Source organism: Cetorhinus maximus, chromosome 10, assembly GCF_964194155.1.
Source record: "Cetorhinus maximus chromosome 10, sCetMax3.hap1.1, whole genome shotgun sequence".
Lineage (NCBI taxonomy): Eukaryota > Metazoa > Chordata > Chondrichthyes > Lamniformes > Cetorhinidae > Cetorhinus > Cetorhinus maximus.
Window position 1 is genome coordinate 106,955,385 of NC_135888.1, and position 26,847 is coordinate 106,982,231.

General features: G+C 41.0%; 1 protein-coding gene across 2 annotated transcripts in view; it reads left to right on the top strand.

Moving 5' to 3' along the window:
* LOC144685926 (cyclin-dependent kinase-like 2) overlaps positions 1-26,847 on the top strand; it is a 101,651-nt gene that overhangs the window by 46,046 nt on the left and 28,758 nt on the right. For both annotated transcript variants that reach the window (XM_078550952.1, XM_078550953.1), the window contains 5 exons: positions 6,520-6,659; positions 16,676-16,764; positions 19,498-19,645; positions 23,370-23,875; positions 25,177-25,246. In XM_078550952.1, the coding sequence (XP_078407078.1) occupies positions 6,520-6,659; positions 16,676-16,764; positions 19,498-19,645; positions 23,370-23,875; positions 25,177-25,246 (953 nt within the window). The remainder of the gene's footprint in view (positions 1-6,519; positions 6,660-16,675; positions 16,765-19,497; positions 19,646-23,369; positions 23,876-25,176; positions 25,247-26,847) is intronic.

Consider the following 26,847-nt stretch of genomic DNA (forward strand, 5'->3'; position numbering starts at 1 on the left):
AAAAAAAAGTTATGATCAGTAAGACAAGTTTCCCTCTGGGATTTGGCTAGCTCAGTGAATAACACCGGCTGTTGTAACAAATTTGAGGGGGTCTTTGCGGGATTTAAAATTCCTTGATTGAATTGGGATTTGTGAATTTAAAGGATATGAGTACAAGGACAGTACTGAACTCAGGTTTGTGCTGAAGGATTTTAAAGTGGTCGCACTGCAACATGGCTTTGACAATTGCTAAGACTTTTCTGGGAGTGGAAGATGTAACTGTGGAGTATTTGAAATCTTTGACTAAAACTCAGCTGAGAAAGAGTTAGCAGATGAAGTGCAGGCAGAAATAAAAACAGACTTATATAAGGCTGATATTGTTAAAGTACTACTCAGCATTTAAAGTTAGAGGAGGAGACGGCTGAAACTAGGGTGTCACAGCTAGAGGTAGTGAGACTTAGGTTGCAGAGGAAGCAGCTAGATATAGAAAAAGATAGGGATAGGCAGAAACTTGAATTGGAAGAAAAAGAAAGAGAAATGAGAAAACTTGAATTAGAGAGAAAGGGAAAAGAGAAAGGAAAGGATAGATTAAAAGAAGTAGAGATGAAAAAAGCTTCAATGGGAAAAAGAGGAGCAGGAAGAGGAAAAGAAGAGATTGCAAAAGATAGAAATGCAAAAGCTTGAACTTCAACTTCAGAGAGAGAGAAGCTAGCAAGTAAGGAAAGACGTAAGGAAAGAGGTGGAGATCTCCAGAGAGATTAAGAGGCCAGATAGTATGTATTGTCTAAAGAGAAGCTTAGAATAAAGGAGGGAAAGAGAGACAGTGATTCAGATGGTCACATTTGAGGAATTTGATTTAACTAAGAATCTTCATGTAAGTGCTTAAATTTATAGAGGATGGAGTTGAAAGATATTTCACCTCGTTTGAAAAGATAGCTATAAAATTGAATTGGCCAAGAGATGCTTGGACTATAATGTTACAGAGTGTTTTGTCAGGTACAGCAATGAATGTGCATGCTAACTTATCAGAGGAACAATCTGCAGACTACGAGGTAGCAAAAAAGGCAGTATTAAATGCTTATGAGCTTGTCCCTGAAGTTTATCAGTTGAAGCTTAGGACTATAAGAAAGAGACCTAATCAGGCATTTGTAGGGTTTGCAAGAGAAAAAAAAAACTCTCTGGGATCAATGGTTTAGGGCGTTAAAGTTGGACAAGACTTTTAAAAATGTGAGAGAGATTAAGATTACAGAAGAATTTAGAAACAGTATTCCAGTAACTATCAAGACATATTTGGATGAAAGACACAGCAAAAAGATCAGGGAAGCTGCTGTTTTAGCTGTTACTTATGATATTTCACACAGACAGTTGAGTGTAGGAAATGAGTCATATGTAAATCAGCAAGGGAATTGGAGGTTTAGAAAACCTAGTGATGGTAACAGTATTATTAACAAGGAGCCAGTTGAAGGGGGCCAGTCTGTTAAAGATGGTTAGATAGAAGGCAAAGGTGAAGGAAGAGAAGTAATATGTTATCACTGTAACAAGGTTGGACATACAAGATCAAATTGTTGGAGGTTAAATGGGAAACCGACTGCAGTGAAAAGAGCTCAGACGAGTTCTATAAATAAAAGTGCCGTGGGTTCTAAGACCCAGATGCAAGTCAGGCCAGTAGCCTTTGTACAGGTGAAAAAAGGAAGAGTCAGTATTAGCCAGAAAGGTGGGAATGCATTCACAACCTATCCAAGGGAGTTCTGAAGAGCAAGTTACAAAGATGTTTAAAGGCTTTATATGTGAAGGGAAAGTATATCTGTGTGTTCCAGGAACAGCATGAAAGACTGTTAAGATCTTAAGAGATACAGGGCTAGCCAGTCATTAATGTTATGGAATAGTGCCATCTGCTGTCCAGAAGAGTTATTGCAGGAAAAAGTGTTACTTAGTGGAATTCATGGAGCGTTCAAACCTATTTTGTTATATAAAGTAAATTTAAAGAGTGATTTGAAAACAGGGGAGGTGGTGGAGAAATTACCTATTGCAAAGGAAATTTATTCTAGGGATTATTCAGTTTATTCTAGGGAATGATATAGCTGGATTGCAAATATTGACTACGCCTACTGTAGTACTGGAACCTGTTGAGATGCAATTAACAGAGGTATTACAGAAGAAGCATCCTGGATTGTTTTCAGATTGCGTAGTGACAAGGTCACAAATTTAAACAGGAAGAGGAAGAATCTAAAATACAGGGGGAGAATACCGAACCTCAGTTGGCTGGATCAATCTTTGAAAAGATTACTCAGGAAGAGGAGATTAGAGAGGATGAGATTGAGGTGTTTAGTTCATTGAAGTTAGTGGAGTTATAGCAGCAGGATCCAGACTTAAAGCAGTTATACTAGACAGCTTATTTTGAAACTGAAGCAGAACCCATTCCAGAGTGTTATTACCTTAAAGACAATATGTTAATGAGGAAGTGGAGACAGCCTCATGTCCTGGCAGATGAAAAGTGGGTAATAGTGCACCAAGTAGTGATACCATCTGGGTACCGGAATGAAATTTTGAGAGTGGCTCATGAAATCGCAATGGCAGGACATTTGGGAATTAGGAAAACTCAAGCTAAGATACAAAAACATTTCTATTGGCCTGGACTACATGAAGATGTAGTTAAATTCTGTCAAACATGCCCCACATGCCAAGTGATAGGAAAACCTTAGGCATTAATTAAACCTGCACTTTTAATTCCAATTCCCGCATTTGAGGAACCATTTAGCAGAATCCTGATTGATTGTGTAGGATCCCTCCCTAAGACTAAAAATGGGAATCGATATTTACTGACAATCATGAATATGTCCATGAAATTTCCTGAAGCAACACCTTTCAGGAAAATCATAGCAAAGGTGAGGAGTTAATCAAATTCTTTACAAGATATGTGTTACCAAAAGGAATACAGTCTGATCAGGGTGCAAATTTCATGTCACAGCTTTTTAAAGAGGTATTGAATTGCCAATGAATAAAGCAATTTAGGTTGTCAGCCTATCACCCTGAATCACAAAGTGCTTTAGAAAGATGGCATCAAGCTTTAAAGATTATGATTAGAGCATGTAGCCAAGACTACCCACATGATTGGGATCGGGGAATTCCATTCTTGTTGTTCACTATTAGGGATGCCCCTAATGAGTCAACAGGGTTTAGTCCTTTCGAGTTAATTCATGGTCATGAAATAAGGGAACCACTCAAACTGATTCAGGAGAAATTAGTAAATCAAAAGTTCTGAAACAACTCTCCTCGATTATGTGACAAAATTCAGAGAAAGATTGAATAGGGCATGTGAGCTAGCTAGGGAGCATTTAAATGTATCTCAGCAAGTGACGAAGGCAAATGTAGATAAATGGACAAAGGCTCGTAGTTTTGTGGCTGGGGATAAAGTGTTAGTATTGTTGCCAGTGTCAGGTGAACCATTAAAGGCAAGGTTTAGTGGACCTTACCAGATTGAAAAGAGACTGAGTAAGGTAAACTATGTAGTAAGTTGAGCACACATGAGTGTGCCATGTAAGTGTGCTAACTTTGACAGAGAGGATAAACAGAAGGAGACACTGGTAGTTGTAGGTAAGCAGGAGGAAACAGAAATTAAAAATTCTGAATTTGACCTTCCTCTGATTAAATTGAACAATGAGGAAGTACTTAAGAATCTAAATGTGATGTTAAGTTACCTTCCAGAAAACAGTCGAAGTGATTTACAAGAGCTGTTGCAGTCACACAAAGCAATTTGGGGAAATAGAACAGGGAAGACAAATTTGGCTTTGCATGTTATTGATGTGGGGGATTCAGTTTCAATATATGCAACACGCATATAGATTAAATCCAGTAAAATTGGCCTAAGTGCAGAAAGAAATTGAATTTATGCTTCAAAATGACATCATAGAGCCCAGTCCCAGTAATTGGACTTCAACCATTGTAATGGTGCCAAAACCTGATGGCTCACAAAGATGATGTGCTCATTACTGCAAAGTAAAACGCAGTAGCAAAGGCAGATTCATATCCTATTCCACGGTTGGGGGATTGTATCAAAAAAGTGGGACAGTTCACATTTATCACAAAAATTGACTTGCTGCGAGGATACTGGCAAGTGCCATTATCAGGAAGGACAAAAGAGATATCAGCTTTTGTGAACAGGATGGTTTATACCAATGCAAAGTAAAGCCCTTTGGTATGAAAAATGCACCAGGAACATTTCCAAGACTAACAAACAAAGTGATTGAAGGACTAAGCAATTGTGCTGTCTATATTGATGACTTAGTAGTATTCAGTCAAACCTGGGAGGAACATCTGTGACATTTAAAGGAATTGTTTGACCAACTACAGGAAGCTAATTTGGTTGTAAATTTGGCTAAAAGTGAATTTGCGAAAACAAAAGTTACATATTTAGGCCACACTGTTGGACATGATCAAGTAGTCCTGCGAGATGCAAAAGTAAAAGCTATTGTAAAGTTCTCAGTGCCTACAATGAAATTGAGATTTCTGTGCATGAGTGGATTTTATCGGAAATTCGTGCCAAATTTCAGCTCCACTGACTCGATTATTGGAAAAGGACAGGAGATTCCAATGGCACAGGAGTGTCAGACTGCATTTGACAGCTTGGATGCTGTACTGACCACTGCACCTGTTCGAACAGCACCTGATTGTACAAAAGCAGTTTAAAATAGCCATTGACACCAGTGATGTGTGTGTTGGTGCTGTGTTGCTACAGTGGAGTATTTCTCATGGAAGTTGAACGTGCATCAGAAGAAATATTCAACTGCACAAAAAGTGATTTTAAGTTTGGTTTTAGCTTTACAGCATTTTGAAGTGTATATTGCAAATAACTCTTCCAAGACAGCACTATATAAGGACCACAATCATTTGAAGTTTCTGGAAAGGTTTCGAGATAAAAACGCCAGACTGTTCCAGTGGAGTTGGATATTGCAACCGTTCAATTTAAAAATTATACAAGTGGCTGTATAAGAGAATTTAATTGCAGATGCGTTGTCAAGAGTTTAAATTCAAAAGAACTTGGATATTAGTATATTAAGAATGGACTGGAATGAACTTTATTCTTATAAAAGAATTGTATATATTTTCATGGTTGATGCATGTACACCATAGCGTAATAGTTTTTTTTAGATAATTGTAATAAAAAATACGAAGTGGGTTGAGAAAATGAAAACGTCTTTCTGAAATATGATGTTTCATTTTTTTTCCATTGTGGGAGGTGTGAAGGTGGATGTTATCTTTTTAAATATTTTTGGGAACATGGTGGTATTCTGTAAAGAAGGCTCTGTGCGTGCGTGTGTGTGTCTATGGATAACTAAACTAGGGGAAGGTTAGTAAAATCAGCTTGTCTGTGGGCACTGAGATATGAAAGGTAAAGGAGCTAGATGCATGCATTTGTAATGAGAGGCAGTGGTGAAGTTGAATGTACAAGTAAATAGGTTGGGTTTTAAAATTTGCATTAGGTGAGAGGTAAGGACTTGACTGTTCAGCTGCTAAATTTCAAAGGGACAAGGGACTTTTACAACTGAAAGGTTTCATAATTAAACAAGGGAAGATTATTACATTTTGTTTGGCGTAAATGTGGAGACAAAGGAATAAATGAAAATTTTTTATATTTTGGAAAAGTTGAGTTCAAAGAGGTGCTTAAGAGAATGAATGAATTCATTCTAGGATAAAAGGGAAAAATGACTTTTAAGGAGATGTTTAGTTGAGTTGAGGTGGCTGTGTCAGAAAGATGTCCTGAGACCAGCTCTGTGCTGAGAAAAGTTGTGAATTTGAAGCAGCCATCCAGTTTCAAGCCAGAAGAGTCTTTGTTTTCAGAAAGCAGCCTGTTTCTGAACTTCTGCCCGATTGCCACAGGAGAGTGGAAGAGAGTGAGAAGTTGTGTGGTATACTTTATTAAAGTAGCAGCAGCTTTTGCCTTGAGTAATATTACTGAATTTTTATGGTTAAAAATCTATAAGGGAGCTGTTGCCAAGTAGTTTCCTTGTGTATTCTGACCAAGTGGGTTTTCTGGGGAATGTTTTGCAGGGCTGTTTCAATTGTGTAACTTTACTCTTGTGTGTTTAAGTTTTTTTTTCTTCTTGTTAATAAATCTTTTAATGTTAAAATCCTAAAACTGTTACTGAGATTCTATGCTTCTGGGATTAGTAGTTTTCCCCTAGTTTTCAAAATACAAAAAAAAAGTTATGATCAGTAAGACAAGTCTCCCTTTGGTATTTGGCTTGCTCAGCGAATAACATCAGCTGCAGTCATAACACTGCATATGTGCGATGATTAGAAGTTGTTGTCTGACTTCCTTGTAAATTACGGTGAGTGCTGTTAACTTCACCATTATTTTTACAGAATAATCTGGTCCATGAACTACAAATCCCATTGAGTGTAAAGATAACATTATAACCTGAGCTATATGTTAATTCAGATAAATACACAGTCTGCTTCAGAACTCTTACAGTAATATTTGTTGCAGTCGAATAACTTCTAAGCTACATTATTTTAATTAGCACTGTTTATTTTGATCAGGAAACTTAACACCACGTCTCAAGAGTCTTTTTAGCAAAAATCCTACGTTTGCCGGGGTATGTCTACCAGACATCCAAAGACCTGAATCACCAGAAAAGAGACTGTTAAGATGTAATCCCTTGTTGACTGTGCTGGTAAAGGTAAAATGGAGAGAGAGACCATCATTAATCAGTTATCAGAGGCATGTGTTTTGTGATTATCCAATTTTCTTAAAAAGGGAATATTACTCTACTGAATGGCACCTAATTATTAAAAGGAAGATACTGTGTGCACTTACTGGTCTTTCTCAGTCAGCCATTGTTACTGATTTAAGATTGCAGAATGCAGTCAATGTGGATCCAGACATTTTCTATAGATTTACCCTCCCCCCAATATAGCATGATAGCATTCTATTCATAGCACATCATCATCAGGAATGGTGAACTGTGACAGGAACATCTTTTTCATTGTATCACTGGGTATCACTGGGGAAAAAAAACACTAAGGCTAAAAATTTCCAGCATTCCAAAATACTTTCACTTCCCACTGCAATTCTGGTGGGAGTCCAGTCGAAGGATCACAAACTTAATCATAGTCCAGACCTCTAAAGGTGATATTTTTTTTCTCATGAAGTTATTGTCAAATATCTGACAAATCTTCCTTTATGGGCTGGTGGGTTTGGGAATGGAGGGACAATTGGCCCCATTATGGGGGCTAGCAGGCTCCAGCCTTAGCTTACTTGGTATGGGTAGTCAGGTGCTAGTAATGTGTCCCTAGTGTTACACATGTATGAAAATTCAAGTGACAGAACCTTCCACTGTTACTGCACAGTGACCTTCGATAAGTGTGATCCTGGCATAAAAGGCTAAGCATTTTCATGGTTACTGTGTCTGGGAGGAGATACTGAGCTCCACATTATGGTAGAGCTAAGTTAACAGTAGTATATATGTATGTGCTAACCTAGTAATGTTTCTGGATGAGCAAAATGTATTCATTCCAGATCAGAACTGCTCTTTTTTTGGGTGAAGTGGTATTCTTCATCTTCTGGAGAGTGGTGGTCTTTCAGAATCAACTTTAAGTGCCAGACGCTTCTATAAAGAGTACAGGAGGGCATGCCAGCAGCACCAGGCATACCTAAAAATGAGGTGTCAACCTGGTGAAGCTACAACACAAGACTACTTGTGTGGCAAACAGCAGATGCAGCATGCAATAGACAGAGTTAAGTGATCCCACAACCAACAGATCAGATCTAAGCTCTGCAGTCCTGCCACATCCAGTTGTGAATGGTGGTGGACAATTAAAAAACTAATTGGAGGAGGAGGCTCCACAAATATCCCCATCCTCAGTGATGGGGGAGCCCAGCACATCAGTGGAAATGACAAAGCTGAAGCATTTGCAACCATCTTCAGCCAGAAGTGCCAAGTGGCTGATCCACCTCAGCCTGCTCTGGAGGTCCCCAGTATCATAGATGCCAGTCTTCAGCCAATTCAATTCACTCCACGTGATATCAAGAAATGGCTGAAGGCACAGGATAGTGCAAAGGCTATGGGCCCTGACAATATTCTGTCAATAGTACTGGAGACTTGTGCTCCAGAACTTGCTGCACCCCTAGCCAAGCTGTTCTAGTACAGCTACAACACTGGCATCTGCCCAGCAATGTGGAAGATTGCCCAGGTATGTCCTGTCCACAAAAAGCAGGACAAATTGAACTGAGCCAATTGCCACCCTGTCAGTCTACCCTCAATCATCAGCAAAGAGATGGAAGGGGTCATCGACAGTGCTATCAAGCAGCACTTACTCAGCAATAACTTGCTCACTGACACTCAGTTTGGGTTCCGCCAGGGCCACACAGCTCCTGATTTCTTTATAGCCATGGTCTGAACATGGACAAAAGAGCTGAACTCCAGGGGTGAGGTGAGAGCGACTGCCCTTGAAATCAAGGCAACATTCGACCGAGTGTGGCATCAAGGAGCCCGAGCAAAACTGAAATGTATGGGAGTCAGGAGGAAAGCTCTCCATTGGTTGGAGTCATACCTAGCACAAAGGAAGATGGTTATTGTTGTTGGAGGTCAATCATCTCAGTCCCAGGAGATCGCTGCATGCGTTTCTCTGGGCAGTGTCCTCAGCCCAACTATCTTCAGCTGCTTCATCAATGACTTTCCCACCAACATAAGATCAGAAGTGGGGATGTTCGCTGGTGATTGCACAAAGTTCAGCGCCATTTGCGACTCCTCAGATACTAAAGCAGTCCATGTCCACACACTGCAAGGCCTGGACAACTTTCAGGTTGGGCTGATAAATAGCAAGTAACACTCAAGACTCACAAGTGCCAGGCAATGACCATCTCCAACAAGAGAGAATCTAAGCATCTCCCTTTGACATTCAATTGCATCACCAACGCTGAATCCCTCACTATCAACATCCTGGGGTCACCATTGACCAGAAACTGAACTAGATCAGTCATATAAATACTGTGGCTACAAGAGCAGGTCAGGGACTGGGGATTCTGCAGTGAGTAACTCCACCTGACTTCCCAAAGCCTGCCTATCTACAAGGCTCAATTCAGGATTATGATGGAATACTCTCCACTTGCCTGGATAAGTGCAATTCCAACAACACTCAAGAAGCTTGACACCATCCAGGATGATTGGCACCCCATCCACCACCTTAAATATTCACTCCCTCCACACCTGACGTACAGTGACAGCAGTGTATATATCAACAAGATGCACTACAGCCATTCATCAAGGATCCTTCGAAAGCACCTTATATCACCTAGAAGGACAGATGTATGGAAACACCACCACCTGCAAGTTCCCCTCCAAGCCACTCACCATCCTGACTTGGAAAAATACCAGCATTCCTTCACTGTCGCTGGGTCAAAATCCTGGAACTCCCTCCCTAACAGCTCTGTGGGTGTACCTACACAACATGGACTGCAGTGGTTCAAGAAGATGGGTCACCAGCACCATCTCAAGGGCAATTAGGGATGGGTAATAAATGCTGTCCTAGCCAGCGACACCCACATCCTGTGAAAAAAAAAACAAATAAAAAATACAGATTACAGACTTGTGAAAACTGATTGAAAAGTCAGATATATCTGAAGATCTGTAAGTCACAGACGCTCACCTTCTTGCAATCATAATCCCAGACATCCTTTTGCTCATGCCCTCACAATCACACTCCCGTTCATACTCACATACTGACACTCACAATTATGCACATACACATAATTACACTCACGCTGACAGTGGTATTTACAGTAAGTCCTCACTCAAAGTTGTGGTTGCATTCATGGGGCGAAATTTTCCAGTCGGCGTGTGGGGGTGGGCCCAACACGTAAAATGACGCGCGAAGAAGTTGGGTGTGCATCCCAACATCATCGCGTGCCATCACGGCGTTTCGTTCAGTGGGCGCGTGCCGGAGTCAGCTGTGCGCCTGTCGAAATGTAAACAGCCTATTAAGGACATTAAGAAATTAATTGAACCACTTGTTACCTTAAGGTTGGCGGGCAGGCAAAAAGCCCAAGTGACCGCGTTTTTCAGGAAACCTCATCTACGAGCAGGATGAGGTTTCCTGAAGCTTTCATTAAATAAATAAATAAATTTTCATCCATATAAAAACATATCCCAACTCATGTGACACAGTCACATAAGGGGACATGTTTAAATATATTTTTAACTCATTTCGTTAATTATTTTAATATCCATTCAATCTCCCTGAGGCAGCTCCACGCCTCAGGGAGATTGCTGCGCTCTTTCTGCCAGACAAAGAACCATGGCTGAAAGACCTCTGGCTTCAAACAACGGACACACTATGGACCCGGAGAAATCTGCCTTCCAGTCATTGGTATGATCCTACAACCACTGAGGTATGGCGGTACACAGATTTGAGAGCTGATGTACGTCATCCGTAACCATCCTCTCTCTTGTGCAGCGATGCCTGTATAGCCTTGGATTCTCTCAAATGTAGATAATGTCAAGACAACCACTGTCATTAACCAAACAGAACTGCACTCAAACAAAAAAGATAAGAGTATTCTGACAGGGACTTCAGCTCTGAGCTGTTTTCTCTCTTTGTGCAGCAGGTTTGTCCATTCTTGCTACAGGTCTAGGAAGACCTTCAATGGTCAGATCAGCCAACCACCCAGGAGGTAACCACGATGCCTCCTATGGAAGAGGTGAAAGAGATTGATTAGTAGCCTAAGAAGCCTCTACCACTGGCACCGACAGCAGGTCAACAGTGCAACCATTGTGCATGCGCTGCAACCTACTGTCAGCATGCCAAAGCCGCAAGAGATGCTGGAACCTGGTAGCAGCCGTCCATGGCCGACAACGAAAAGAAGAGAGCATATCACTGAACCTTCTTCTCGCCACAGGAACTTTCTCCCTCAGCCAGAGAGGACATCGAGATGACCCAAATAACAACGGAAAAAGTGAAAGAAGTGACAAGGAGGCAAACACGATGTTCGTCCACCCTGCAAGAAACAAGTTAGAGTAGCAGCAACCACTGATCAACACAACAGCCAAACTGACCAAGTGTAGTTCAACACGAAGGAATGGAAGAAACGAAGTGTGCTAGAGTAATTGATATTATTTGATATTAAGTATCTTCCAAAAGGTTTAATTTAATTTAAAGGGGAAAGTCAAGGCAGGAGAGCTCAAAGCCGTAGTGTGCTCCTCCTGCTCTATGTGGGAAGCCAGAGACATTTCCGGTGCCCGGGGCCAGCATGTGTGCAGGAAGTGTCTCCAGCTGCAGCTCCTGGAAGCCCGGGTTTCGGAGCTGGAGTGGCGGCTGAGGACACTGTGGAGCATCCGCAAGGTGGAGAGTATCGTGGATAGCACGTATAGAGAGGTGGTCACACTTTAGGCTAAAAGTCCACAGGCAGGAAGGGAATGGGCGACCACCAGGCAGAGCAAGAGGACTAGGTAGGCAGTGCAGGAATCTCCTGTGGTTATTCCCCTGCAAAACAGATATACCGCTTTGGATACTGTTAAGGGGAATGACCTCTCAGGAGAAAGCAGCAACAGCCAAATTCGTTGCACCATGGTTGGCTCTGCTGCACAGGGGAGGAGTAAAAATTGTGGGAATGCAATAGTTATAGGGCATTCAATTTTAAGGGGAATAGATAGGCGTTTCTGTGGCCGCAAACGAGACTCCAGGATGGTATGTTGCCTCCCTGGTGCTAGGGTCAAGGATGTGAGCATGACAGGACATTCCGAAGGAGGAGGGTGAACAGTCAGCGGTCGTGGTACACATTGGTACAAACAACATAGGTAAAAAAAGGGATGAGGTCCTAAAAGCAGAATATGAGGAGTTAGGAAGTAAATTGAAAAGTACGACCTCAAAGGTAGTGATCTCAGGATTACTACCAGTGCCATGTGCTAGTCAGAGTAGGAATAGCAGGATATATCAGGTGAATATGTGGCTGAAGAGATGGTGTGAGGGGGAGGGTTTCAGATTCCTGGAACATTGGGACCGGTTCTGGGAGAGGTGGGACCAGTACTTATTGGACGGGTTACACCTGGGCAGGACCGGCACTGATGTTCTAGGGGGTGGGGAGGGTTTAAACTAAAATGGCAGGGGGATGGGAACCTATGCAAGGAGTCAGAGGAGGGGGAATCAAGGACAAGAACAAAAGACAGAAAGGGGAGCAAGAAAAGTGATAGGCAGAGAAATCAAGGGCAAGAATCAAACAGGGCCTCAGTGAAAAATAGTGGGAACGGGACAAGTAATGTTAAAAAGACAAGCCTTAAGGCTTTGTGCCTTAATGCAAGGAGCATTCGCAATAAAGTGGATGAATTAGCTGCGCAAATAAATGTAAACAGGTATGATTTAGTCGGGATTACGGACACATGGCTGCAGGGTGACCAGGGATGGGAACTGAACATCCAGGGGTATTCAGTATTTAAGAAGGACAGACAAAAAAGAAAAGGCGGTGGAGCTGCATTGCTGGCTAAAGAGGAAATTAACACTTTAGTGAGGAAAGATATTGGCTCCGGCAATGTGGAATCTGTAAGGGTAGAGCTGAGAAACACTAAGGGGCAAAAAACGTTAGTGGGGGTTGTATGTAGACCCCCAAACTGTAGTGGTGATGTTGAGAATGGCATTAAACAGGAAATTAGAGATGAATGCAATAAAGGAACATCTGTAATTATGGGTGACTTTAATCTGCATATAGATTGGGCAAATCAAATTAGTAACAATACAGTAGAGGAGGAGTTCCAGGAGTGCATGCGGGATGTTTTTCTGGACCAATACGTTGAGAAACCAACTAGAGAACAGGCCATCTTAGACTGGGTATTGTGCAATGAGAAAGGAATAATTGGCAATCTAGTTGTGCGAGGCCCCTTGGGGATGAGTGACCATAATATGTTAGAATTCTTCATCAAGATGGAGAGTGACGTAGTTGATTCTGAGACTAGGGTCCTGACTCTTAATAAAGGAAACTACGATGGTATGAGGCGCAAGTTGGCTATGATGGATTGGGAAACGTTACTTATAGGGATGACGGTGGATAGGCAATGGAAAACATTCAAAGAGTGCATGGATGAACTGCAACAATTCTTTATCCCTGTCTGGCACAAATGTAAAACAGGAAAGGTGGCCAAACCATGGCTTACAAGGGAAATTTGAGATAGTATTAGATCTAAGGAAGAAACATACAAATTGGCTAAAAAGAACAACAGACCTGAGGATTGGGAGCAGTTTAGAATTCAGCAAAGGAGGATCAAGGGACTGATTAAGAAGGGGAAAATAGAGTCCGAGAGTAAGCTTGTGGGGAACATAAAAACTGACTGTAAAGGTTTCTACAGGTAAGTGAAGAGAAAAAGATTGGTGAAGACAAATGTAGGTCCCTTACAGTCAGAAACAAGGGAATTTATAATGGGGAACAAAGAAATGATTGACCAACTAAATAAATACTTTGGTTCTGTCTTCACAAAGGAGGACACAAATAACATACCAGAAATGTTGGGGAACACAGGGTTTAGTGAGAGGGAGGAACTGAAAGAAATCGTTATTAGTAGGGAAATGGTGTTGGGGAAATTGATGGGATTGAATGCTGATAAATCCCCAGGGCCTGATAATCTACATCCCAGAGTACTTAAGGAAGTGACCCTAGAAATAGTGGATGCATTGGCAGTCATCTTCCGAGATTCTACAGACTCTGGAACAGTTCTTACAGATTGGAGGGTAGCTAATGTAACCCCATTATTTAGAAAAGGAGGTAGAGAGAAAACAGGGAATTATAGACCAATCAGCCTGAAGTCGGTAGTGGGGAAAATTCTAAAGTCCATAATAAAAGATTTAATAGCTGAGCACTTGGAAAACAGTGGCAGAATCGGACAGAGTCAGCATGGATTTACAAAAAGAAAATTATGCTTGACAAATCTACTGGAATTTTTCGATGATGTAACTAGTAGAGTTGATGAGGGGGAGCCACTGGATGTGGTTTATTTGGACTTTCAGAAGGCTTTCGACAAAGTCCCACATAAAAGATTAGCATGTAAAATTAAAGCGCATGGGATTGGGGGTAGTGTATTGAGATGGATAGAAAACTGGTTGGCAGACAGGAAACAAAGAGTAGGAATAGACGGGTCTTTTTCCGAATGGCAGGCAGTGACTAGTGGGGTACCCCAGGGATTGGTGCTGGGACCCCAGCTATTCACAATATATATTAATGATTTAGATGAGGGAACTAAATGTAATATCTCCAAATTTGCAGATGACACAAAGCTGGGTGGGAGGGTGAGCTGTGAGGAGGATGCAGAGTTGCTTCAGTGTGATTTGGACAAGCTGAGTGAGTGGGCAAATGCATGGCAGATGCAATATAATGTGGATAATTGTGAGGTTAACCACTTTGGAAGCAAAAACAGGAAGGCAGATTATTATCTGAATGGCTATAAATTGAGAGAGGGGAATGTGCAGCGAGACCTGGGTGTCCTTGTACACCAGTCGCTGAAGGTAAGCATGCAGGTGCAGCAGGCGGTAAAGAAGGCAAATGGTATGTTGGCCTTCATAGCAAGAAGATTCGAGTACAGGAGCAGGGATGTCTTGCTGCAATTATATGGGGCCTTGATGAGTTGACACCTAGAATATTGCGTGCAGTTTTGGTCTCCTTATCTGAGGAAGGATGTACTTGCTATAGAGGGAGTGCAGCGAAGGTTTACCAGACTGGTTTCTGGGATGGAGGGACTGACATATGAGGAGAGATTGAGTTGGCTAGGATAATATTCGCTGGAGTTCAGAAGAATGAGGGGAGATCTCATAGAAACCTATAAAATTCTAACAGGACTAGACAGGGTAGATGCAGGAAGGATGTTTCCGATGGTGGGGGAGTCCAGAACCAGGGGTCTGAGGATACGGGATGGACCATTTGGGACAGATGAGTAGAAACTTCTTCACCCAGAGAGTGGTGAGCCTGTGTAATTCGCTACCACAGAAAATAGTTGAGGCCAAAACATTGTATGTTTTCAAGAAGGAGTTAGATATAGCTCTTGGGGCGAAAGGGATCACAGGATATGGGGAGAAAGCGGGAGCAGGCTATTGAGTTGGATGATCAGCCATGATCATGATGAATGGCGGAGCAGGCTTGAAGGGCTGAATGGCCTACTTATGCTCCTATTTTCTCTGTTTCTATGAATGAAAGCATAGCCAGATGCTAGCTCAACCTCCAAACCACCAGGAAGAACCAGCAGTGACAGAGCCTACCACTCCTCCAACAGAACTGTGAACAGGATATGGAAGGGTTATAAGACCTCCAGACCGCCTGAACCTTTAAATTCAAGGACTTGATGGGGAGATGGAGTAGTGATAATGTAGTAATAGTGATAATGTACTAGCAATGTAAATGTAAGACATGAAGTAAACTAGTATAACTCCAAATATATTGGGTAAAGCCTTGGGGGGAGGTGTACTAGAAAGTCTGGCACATGTAGGGTTAATGTAGGACTGAGTACAGTACTGCCCACACAGTGATGTGAGAAGGCACATGACCCAGACCCAGGGTCTACGTGTGTCGACCTAAGCATGGAGACAGCTCCTAGTTTGTACTCTTTACTGTACATGTGTAAATAGTTCTCGTAGTTAATAAAGACCTATTGTTAACCTACAGAAGACTACGGAGACTTCTTTAAGACATACCGATCTGTAACCAACATCCCACAACACCCTCCATCATACTTTCAGGTGGATGTGAAAGATCCTATGAGATAATTTGTTATTTTGAACTGATAAACATTTACAACTCAACCAATACCACTAATAGCAGAATATCTGTTCATTTACCTCATTGTTGTTTTGAGGGCTCTTGCTGTGTACAAATGTGCAACTGTGTTGACATAAATAACAACAGTGACTGCAGTTTACAATAATTCATTTTATGGATGCATTTTAGAGTGTTTCTGAGAGACATGAAAAAAAGAGAAAACATTGCATTTTTATAGCATCTTTCGCAACCTCAGGATGTACCAAAGGGGCTCTACAGTCAATGAAGTACTTTTTAACTGTGGTTAACCGTTATGATGCAAGAAATGCGGCAGGCAATTTGTGCACAGCAAGCTCCCACAAATAGTAAAGTGACAATGGCCAGAAAACCTGTTTTTTCCTGGGATGTTGTATGAGGGATAAATAGTGGCCACCACACCAGGGATAACTCTCTCTTCTTCAAAATAGTGCCATGGGATCCTTGATACCATCTTTGGGAGCAGACAGGTTTTAGCATCTTATCTGAAAGGTGGCATCTCTGACAACTCAGCACTCCCACAGTACTCCAGTAGAGCATCAACCTAGATAGTTGTGCTCATCTCTCTGGAGTGGGATGTGAATTTACAATCTTCTGACATAGAGGAAAGAGCCCGTACCCAGTGATCCACTGCTGGAGCTAATGAGTGCTTTATGAATCCATGTACTCGTACATGGGTTCTCATACAGGGAAATTCCACTTCCAGTGTGAGGCACAATAGTAAGGTATCTTTTATGAAATGAATTCTGTTTTTGAGTCCTGGTTAAGAGGCCTGACCTTCTGGGAAGTCAGCTATGATTCCGTTTGGGTGCCAGGCTAACTGACCTTCTATGGCTTAATTGTTGAAGTTGGGGTTTTTGTTTACTCATAACTGAGAGACAGTTACAGGTTTTGCTTGACAGAAGTATTGATTGGAAATGTATATTTTCTCAGAAATGCTTACAGATGGACCCAGACAAGAGATCTTCATGCACAGAGCTGCTGAAAGCTGAATATTTCACAGCAGATGGATTCTCAGTGAAGTGAGGACCTTTCAATTTGGAATAAAAGCTATTTTACTGGAAATTTATAACATAGTCACTTATTTTTCACCTAAATGATTAAATGGAGATTCACACATTTATGGGAGTGTAAACCATAATACTTAATTGATTCTAATTTTTTTAAATAGTGATTACATTAGACCTCTTTATTCTGCATATTCCCCAGTGAATCGTAGACCACCTGCAGTGGGAAGACTCCTGTTTCCAGCTTCCTAGTGCCTTGTCCTACAAGTTTAAGTAGGAAGGTGGGTGGTAGAAGTATAATGCACAGACTGGAATGCATACATAGTGACGACAACTTGACTCTGCTCTGGTGGTTCTCCTCATAACTCAGCTTTACTGCTGAAATGGGAGACAATGAATCAAATCTTCCACAAGGTGGAAGGAAAAGTTGGAGGATCAGTCCCCTAAAACCCAGCCAGTTTAGTAAGGTTTTCAGAGAAGCAAATCCATCACCCTTACCCTTTTTGGCTTACATGTTATTTTAGTCCCATTTTATGTAGTTGACTCTAAATGCCCTATGATGTGGCTAGCAAACCATTAAATAGTAAACAATCACTGTCATGTTAATTCTGTATCTAACACCAATGTGGAAGCCCCATCACCACAAAGACTGCTTGATTCCTTCTAAGAGCATCTGGAGATGGGCATTAAGTGTGGCTTGTCTGCGTAACCCAGATTCCAAGAACAAGTGAACAAAAGGCTCACTCTCCAGTAGGACTTCGCAAAGTAGGATGGCAGAGTTGTGCTAGCAGTTGATTTGCCTACCGGCATAGCTTGGTACTGGCATGTTTTTCCAACATGTGTTTTATCTCAATGGTGATAGAAGTTACCTTTCTGTGAAAAGGTCAGTGCAGAGAGCTTTAGACTCCCAGGACATTGGGACCAGTTCTGGGGGAGATGGAACCTGTACAAGCCAGACAAGTTGCATCTTAATAGGGATGTGAGGTCCACTGGTGCTATTGGGGAGGATTTAAATTAACTTTGCAAAGGGTTGGGCATCTGAGTGTGGATTCAGAAGGGAGGAAAGCAAAGTTCGAAACTCAAGGCAGAAATTAATAAGAAAATGTTGAACACAGAAGAAACATAGACAAGAAAGGAATTGCTGATTAATGGCATATATTTCAACGTAAGGTGGAAAAGGCAGATGAGCTGAAGGTGCAGAAAGACACTTGGAAGTGTGATATCATGACTTTTACTGAAACATGGCTTTAAGAAGAGCAGGAATGGCAGTTCAACATGCCTGGTTATAGGATTTTTAGATGGGATAAAAAGGAGTGAAAACAGGAGTGAGGGTCACAATATTGGTTAAATAAACAATCACTACTGTGAGGAAGAATGATATGCTAGAAGGATTGTCAAATGAGGCCATATGGGTTGAAATGAAGAACAAAGGAGCAATAGTCACACTGTTGGAAGTATACTATAGACCCCCAAACAATCAGAGGGAGATAGCAGAGCAAATATGTAGGCAAAATTCTGAGAAGTACAGAAACAATAGATAGTAATAGTAGGGGATTACAACCTCCCTAATATTAACTGGGATAGAACCAGTGTAAAGGTATAGAGGGGGCAGAATTCTGAAAATGTTTTCAGGACAATTTTTTTTTGCCAGTACATAGAAAGCCCAACAAGAGAAGCAACAGTTCTTACTTAGTTTTATGGAATGATGTGGGGCAGATGTAAGGGGTATCAGTAGCATTTTATCAACATTTTAAAAAATTCATTCATAAGATGTGGGCGTCGCTGGCTAAGCCAGCATTTATTGCCCATCCCTAATTGCCCTTGAGAACTGAGTGCTTTTCAGAGGCAGCTAAGAGCCAACCACATTGCTCTGGGTCTGGAGTCACATGTAGGCCAGACCAGGTAAGGATGGCACATTTCCTTTCCCTAAAGGACATTAGTGAACCAGATGGGATTTAAGTGGTAGTGTTAATTATTCGCTTGGATCTAGTGTAGTTATGGAAAAAAAAAGATAAAAATAAACCAGGAGTAAAAGTTCTCAATTGGGGAAAGGACAATTTTACTAAGCTGAGATGTGATTTATCAGAAGTGGACTGGAAACAACTACTTGAAGGTAAATCAATGTCAGAGGAGTGAGATAGTGAGAGTTCAGCGAAAAGATGTTCCCACAAAGAAAAAGGGTGGGACTACCAAATCTAGAGCCTCCTGGATGTCAAGGAGCGTATGGGGTAAGATAAGGCAAAAAGGAAGTGTATGTCTGATACTGAGAGCTCAATACTGTAGAAAACCTAGAGGAACCCAGAAAGTACAGTGGTGAAATTAAAAAAGAAATTAGGTTAGCAAAGAGAGGGCAGGAAAAAGTATTGACAAGTAAAATCCAAAGAAGTTTTATAAATAGATAAAGAGCAAAGAGTAGAAAATAATTCAGATCAAAAATGTAACCTGGCTGTGGAGATGGAAGATGCAAGCATGGTTCTTAAAGGAATAGTTTGTGTTTGTTTTCACAAAAGAGCAGGACAATGCCCTTGGTCTACAGGTGCTAGTTAGCTGGGAGCAGTGGACTTTGTTTCAGTGAATCAGGGTGACAGTAGGTTAATTTCTTCAATAAGTATGCAATAAAAAATTAAATCACCAAAAGATTGAATGTGTTCATTGCAGTAGTCAACTGTAATTGAATAATAATAATTAGCCCACAAGAATTGAGGTTTGTTTGCAGGATCCCTTGAAATACCTCATTTGTACTTGCAGATTTATCCCAGAGATTCAGGCTCAAGTTCTTAAGGATATGAAAGATAATCCACTCTTGATCAGAAAACGTAAAAACATCAGCAAAGAAATCACAGAATATGAAAAGATGATGCTAAATGTCAAACAAAATGCTAAAAAGCATGGAAAGGTGAGAATTTTTGTGTTCTTTTATGAGATTAGAATTTGAACACACATGACTGCTCAAATATTTATTGAGAATAATATTTTAAAAAGAACTGAGTCCAGTGAGTTAGGCACTGCCCTTTCATTGCTGGAATGTGGGTTAAAATCAAGCCCAATTGATGGGGAAAATTCTATACTGGCTGTAAAGACCCTGTTTGCTGTTTATGGAATTACACCATCAGTCATACTCAGAAGAGTGCACAGGCGTGGCTACTTTGGCAAATATAAATTTCACACTGACGCTTGGGGGAGAAAAACCTTGTAAGTTAACAGATAACAACAGTAACACTAACTAACTGCATCAAGTAACAAACTGAGTGGGGAGGGGAATAAGATAGGAAAGTGGGTGCGATAGTATGGAAATATTCTTTTGTGATGATTTTTTTTAACCATCTTGAAATCATCCACTCATTAAAAAATGCATTAACATACTTAAGAGCATCCAAACCAAGCCACTAAGAAGTCGTCTCAAGTCAAGTTTCAGTTTCGCCTGATAAGGATTACACATTCTCTTACCTTTGGATTGTATTCCACTCACCCATATCCGAAAAGCTTAGCTGCAGTTTAGCACAAGCTTAGAAATCCCCACGTGTGGATGGGAGTACTACAGAAAGAAGTCCAGCTAAATCCACAAAGCTTAGCACTGGTTAACTTCCTGCTGCTTATTCAGCTCAGGCTACCCTACCTTTTAGGGCATTGACTTGCACGGTTGTTGACAGAGAAGTGGGAAGAATCAAAGTCCTCAGTAACAGACCTACACCTCCTGATCCATTTAATGTGCCAGGTAAAGTAATGCAGATCTGCCTGACTTTTCGATCTGTTTATTGCTTCTGATGGGAGGGGTGAATCAGTTCCAATCTTCTGCTGTAATAGTTCCACAAACACTGATACAGTCCACTCTGCTTAATTCAGAACTCTGTGATCTAAATGTCTATATAGCAGAATGTTTTGGCGAAATGAATTTTGTACTTATTATCTAGAGACCTCATATTCCAACCCCAATGATTTAATCTGGAAACACCAGGTGTGGCAATTGGGTGTTTCCTTGATAGACCCACAGCGCTCAATGTTTATAACAAAATTAATTTGCCTCCGATATCTTGTAACATTCCTTCAATATTATCGTCCCTTTTTTTACGTTCCACGACGTATTGCTGAAAGAAATATTTTGTGGAATGTAAAATACTGCAGGAATTCACCAAGGCTCCTTAGACAGCACCTTCCAAACCCACAACCATTACCATTTAGAAGGACAAGGGCAGTAGATAGATGGGAACACCACCACCTGGAAGTTCCCCTCCAAGTCACTCACCATCCTGACTTGGAAATATATTGTTGTTTCTTCACTGTTGCTGGGTCAAAATCCTGGAACTCCCTTCCTAACAGCACTGTGGGTGTACCTACACCACAGGGACTGCAGCGGTTCAAGAAGGCAGCTCACCACCACCTTCTCAATGGCAACTAGGGATGGGTAATAAATGCTGGCCCAGCCAGCGAAACGCACTTCCCGTGAATGAATAAAAAAAAAAGGAAACTCACCAAAATATTCTATAAACTCATCTTGTAGACCACTCTTGCCAGTCTGATTTTCCCAGCCTCTGAGGATTAAAGTCCCCCACAATTATTACATTTCCTTTGTTACAAGTTCCAATAATTTCTTGTTTATTGCTCTGCCCAATAGCCTAACTACTGTTAGGGGACCTATAAACTACTCCTGTCATTGTTTTTTGATTCTTGCTATTCCTAATTCCCACTGATTCTACTTCATGAGATCTTCAGAGGCCAGATCCTTTCTCACTGATGTCATTAGTGATGACATAATGACCTTATGTCACCATTTACTATCAGGGTTACCCCTCCTCCTTCACCATTTTGCCTGGCTTTCCAAAATATTGTGTACCCTGGAATATTTATTTTCCAACCTTGATCAACTTGTAACCATGTCTGATCATAATCTGTATTGGCAATTATATCTGAATCATTTACCTCTATCTCTGCCACTAGTTCTTCTATCTTATTTGCAGATGCTTTGTGTATTCAGATAAAAAAACCTTTAATTTAATTTTTTTACTTCTATTGCCTGCAACGATGTTATTCGCTAGCGTACAATTTTTGTTAAACTTCCTGTGAGGTGGCAGGTGGATAGGGTGACAGGTGGGTGAGGTGGTAGGTGGGCAGGGCGGCAGATGGCTAGGATGGTAGTTGGGTAGAATGGCAGGTGGGTGTGGTGGTAGAGGGGTAGTCTGGAAGGTGGGTGAGGTGTTTGATGGGTAGGGTGCTAGATAGGTAGGGTGGCAAGTGGGTGAGGTGGTAGGTGGTTGTGGTAGCAGGTGGCTCCAGTGGCAGGTGGGTGAGGTGGTAGCCGTGTCTGAGGGGTAAGTCAGGCGGTCGGGGGTTTGGTTGGGTGGTTGGTGGGGGTAGTGGAGTGTTTGGCGGGGGTAATCAGGGGTTCAGGAGGGTAGTCGGGGTGTCAGCGTGAGTAATTAGGATGTCAGTTCTGGAGTTACTCAGGAGCTAGACTAGGATTTTTCTGAGTAACATTTCCTGTTCAGGTATGTAAATCAGAACAATCAAAAGTTACTGACTCTAGCTCAGAGTTGGAGACATTCATGGAGAGTTGTAGGGAGCTGGGGAATTGCCTATTGGAGGTTGACACATCCTGGGCAATTCCCATGTAGGTCAGCATATCAGGAATTCTACAGGGTCCCGAGCGCATTACTGGTCATACCTCTAGTCTCCAATGATTTGGAGACCCGAAGATTTGGGCCATAGTTAAATGTATGGAACTGTCTCCCATGAAAAGCAGTTGATGCTAGTTTAAGTAATAATTTTACATCTGAGGTTGATAGATGTTTGCTAGCCAAGGTTTTAAGGGATGTGGAAACATGGTGGAGTTAGGGTATAGATACGCCTTGATTTCATTGAATGGCTTGAAAATAGAACAGGCTTGAGGGGGCTGGATGGCCTACTCCTTTTCCTATAATCTTCTCCATGACCAGAACAGGGATCATACCATTAGCAATGTTCATAACTTCAAACCAAGATTAAATTAGGAAGCTTAATATTTTAATAAAGGCCGGGATTTCCCAGCCCTATTGTGGTGTGACCCGCCACAGGAGATTCGGCAGTCCAGCCAAAAGTCCATTGACTTTCAGCGGGACCGGATAGTCCTGGCAGCGAGCGGGGCTGGGAAATCCCGCCCTAAGTATTTCTCAAATCGTAATTTAAGAATAATTGTGGGATTTAGCTTTTAAGTAAAGAAACGTCATTCAGTGCGACCTCTGTCCAGCGTCTGCCCCCAGTGGCACAACTTTGATCAGGAACTTGGCAGAATTGGACAAATGGAATTGTGTACTTAAGTGCAATGGCACCAGTGTGATTGGGTCATTGTGACACACGAGAATTTTGATCTAAACCTTAAATCAATAATCATAATTGACTGTTAACAGATTTTGCCTTTTAGAAAATTTGGCTTTTTTTTCTAGTCCAGAGTGGCCTCTGCAACATATATTTTAAAAAATCTGAATACTGGCCAACCTTAGAAAAAAACCTGATGTTTCCTCGTAGGTTATGCTTTTGAATGATGTTTGGGATCAAAGTTAATCCAAGAAGCTCCAAAAGGACAAGTCATGTCCAAATTATTTTTTACACTGCTTAATCATACAGAATGCAATTTTCTTTTCATACAGGATGCTACAAAGGACAAGGAACCTAAAAGCAGGAAATACAAACGTACTAGCACAAAAGCAGAAACAATAAAGGCAGAACAAGTAGATCATCCGACTGTATGGAAATCTTTTCAAATGCCTGAGGAAGCCATACAGAAAAATTCTTCTGAAGGAACAGAAGGGAAGCAAACAGGAACTGAAAGGAAGCAAACAGGAACTGAAGGGAAGCAAACAGGAACTGAAGGGAAGCAAACAGGAACTGAAGGGAAGCAAACAGGAACTGAAAGGAAGCAAACAGGAACTGAAGGGAAGCAAACAGGAATAACTGAAGGGAAGTATATTAACTGTAATAAAACAAATCCAGCAGTCACTTCTCTGAAAGATTTGAACAATAATGGGGAAGCTCTAAATGCTACAACAGCTGCCAGCATCCCTCCAATTGGCATCCATACAGGAATGACTACTTCAATACCTCCCAATAAAAATCTCAATCCTGACGCCAATGATAATTCAGTGTCAAACTCAAGGTAACTACTCAGGAAATATGTTTTAAAAAAAACTATCATTGATATACCAGTCTATGAATGGATTTCTCCATGAGACTATATTAATGACTCTTTATATAATGCATAGTCAAAATCACACATAGTTCCTAATTTGACAAGCTTCACTTGTGATTTGTAGTTGGTTAATATTTTGATTGTTATAGGAAAGTAACAGGGTAGAACAAAACTGACAATATCCCCTGTAAAACCATCATTCTATTACAGTGGCCTTGGAGAGTGGCCTCGGGTAAGTGAGGAAGTATTGGAGTGGCCCACCTGAGACAATGCCAAAAGGAAAAAGTCATACTCCCACTCTGATATACCACAATCCTCAGAGCACCATTTTGATGCATAATGTCTTATAACTGTATCTAGACAAAAAAAACCCTCTTCCTTCCATGTCTTTCATGTTGCACAAACATACACTGTTCTTATACAGGATTACCTGGAGCAGGTCCTTATCTACTGACTTAGTTGCCATTCCACTGTCATCTAAGTGTAAACTGAATCCTAATTTCTAATTCCTAAATCTTAAATCCTTTGTTTATTCTGTTAAAGTAACAATCATTGTCATTATCATACACCCGGCTCATCATAATATTGTCAAATACCAATCTCGACAACATTTTGGTATAACCTATCAATTGCTTACAGCTTGCTGTCAGGTTGAAATACATCAAGCTCATTCTTTGTACAAACGAGCTAGCTTACAGTATCAGGTTTAAACATAGATTCTTTTGAAAAAAATCAAGAGTTTGAATTTGTATTTGTTGGTGAGGAATGTTGAAAAATGGATCACTTTTCCACTTTGGCTCCTTGATAGGTACATAATTACTTAGGTGCAGAGTAAAGTTCTGTTCCAAAAACATGCTTTTATTTCATCCACCAAAGAGCATGACAGCTACACCAATGTCACATTTCTGTTTCTCACACTCTTTTGTTATCCCTCTGACTGAATTTATAAGTTTAAACCTAGTTTCTGCCAAAAGATGAACTATTTTGTGTAAGACAACATACTCAGTAGGAACTGAATCAATACTGTCCAAATTCTTTTTAAAGAGGACTCTTATCACTAGGAAAAATAGACTTTCACCTCATAAATCGGGGCTGGATTCAAACTGAAATGTCAGAAGTGTTTGGAAGACATTAACTCACTATGCCAATTGGTTTCATGATGCACACAAAAGACCACCATCACCCTGTCCCTTGTTCCTGTCTGGGTGCATCAGATCAAAGATATACTGCTTTTTTGTTGAGAACATAAACTTGCAATTTTTTTATAGGGCACAAGAAAAGGTGAAGATAAAAGCCAGCCCTTGTAGTAGCCAGGTGGCAGAAACTCTTCTAGCCCCAGTAAGTGATTAGATAAGGCGTGCATGCATTAAGTAGGTATGGTTTACTTGTTAGCTTATAAGGAACATGTTTTTAAAAGTTTAATGCTAATTAGGTGATTTAAAAAAAAAATAGTGCGGTATCCCACTTTACACACATCGGCTTTATTTTGCTAAATAAGCAAACAGAAGAAAGTATAGTCCTTGATACATAAGTGACAATGACTCTAAATGAAGTATGTGGAATCATATGAACTACAGTACCTTTTCCCCTCTGTTGTACATAATTAGTAACAGCATACCATATTTGTAAATTTTTATATGTATATACATTGCTTAAGAGTTAGTATCCTGCCAATCTTTGAATCATTCCCCAGTAAGACTCTGGGCTGGCAACTTGTCTCCAACCTGTGCTGATGCTACCCTTGGCTTGGCCTACTCAAGGCATGTGATAGCAAATAGAGTTGACTAGGCTGGGTCAATTCTCCCACACCATGAGGATTATCCTCTGCCCAATGTTTCAACTTGATTGCAAGATCAAGATCAGGAACTCACATGAAATAATTTTTGGATGGTTTATATTATTTCAGTACAGTGATACAGTGTTTGGGTATCAACACGGGGCCTACCATGTCTGCCACAACATCAGACTTAAGGTCTTCTTATTTTTCTTCAATTTAAAATGGTTTTTCTTTTTGTTCTCCTTAGTTTCGTCCCTTTCACTCCAATGTAGCATTGCCAGATTGGACTAAGATGCCAGGCAAAAGTGCTGTTTCTGGGCTCTACAGTTGTTTAGCAATATGACTCAAATTAGCTTTTTGATTTGTATATGTTAGATAATTCTGACATTCTATTGCTTTAAAAATGATTTTTCAAGCTTCTGGAGTAGTGAGTAATATATTTACCAGTAAAAATTGTTTAATTGACGTTGACAACAAAAATCACTTTATATTTAAGGAAAGGGGACAATTAGTCCCAAACAGTCAGCCCACTTATACACTCTGCCTTGGATTGCATGACCTAAGTTGGAGTCCCAGATTTTCACACCAAGGTTCCCCAGATGATAGAAATCAGAATAGTTAGAGAAAACCCATCCACCGCTTTCTTCATGGATGGCCAGACATAGCAGAATGGAGTTCTGGTGTTTGCACAGATTGCAGGATTCTCTTATGGTATTGTTTACTGTGTCCATATCACCATGCAGGTTCCTTTATACAACACACTTGCTTTCATGAATCATGAGCGGTTCCATTTTAATACTCTGCAACTGCTGTCTGACAAACAGGAGCACATTATTCAGGTCTAAATCCATCTTCATAGCAGCTGCCATGGTTGACTGCAGAGTGCACTGATCATTGTTATCGCTTGTCCATTGATTTGGGGCTGATGCCTACTCAGGGTTGTGAGTTTCTGCCATGGGTCTTCATGTGATTGAACAGGCTGATTCTTGACCCACAGATCTTTGGGCACATGTGGCAGGACAAGAGATAGTGGGATCTGGAGTGTAGGATTTTCTTCCTTTCTTTCCAACTCTGCCACCACTCTACCTCATCATTAAGGTGTTGGACTCAAAGCATGATGCAGCTTGATGGACAAGCTGATGCCATTCTAAACGATTGGTGG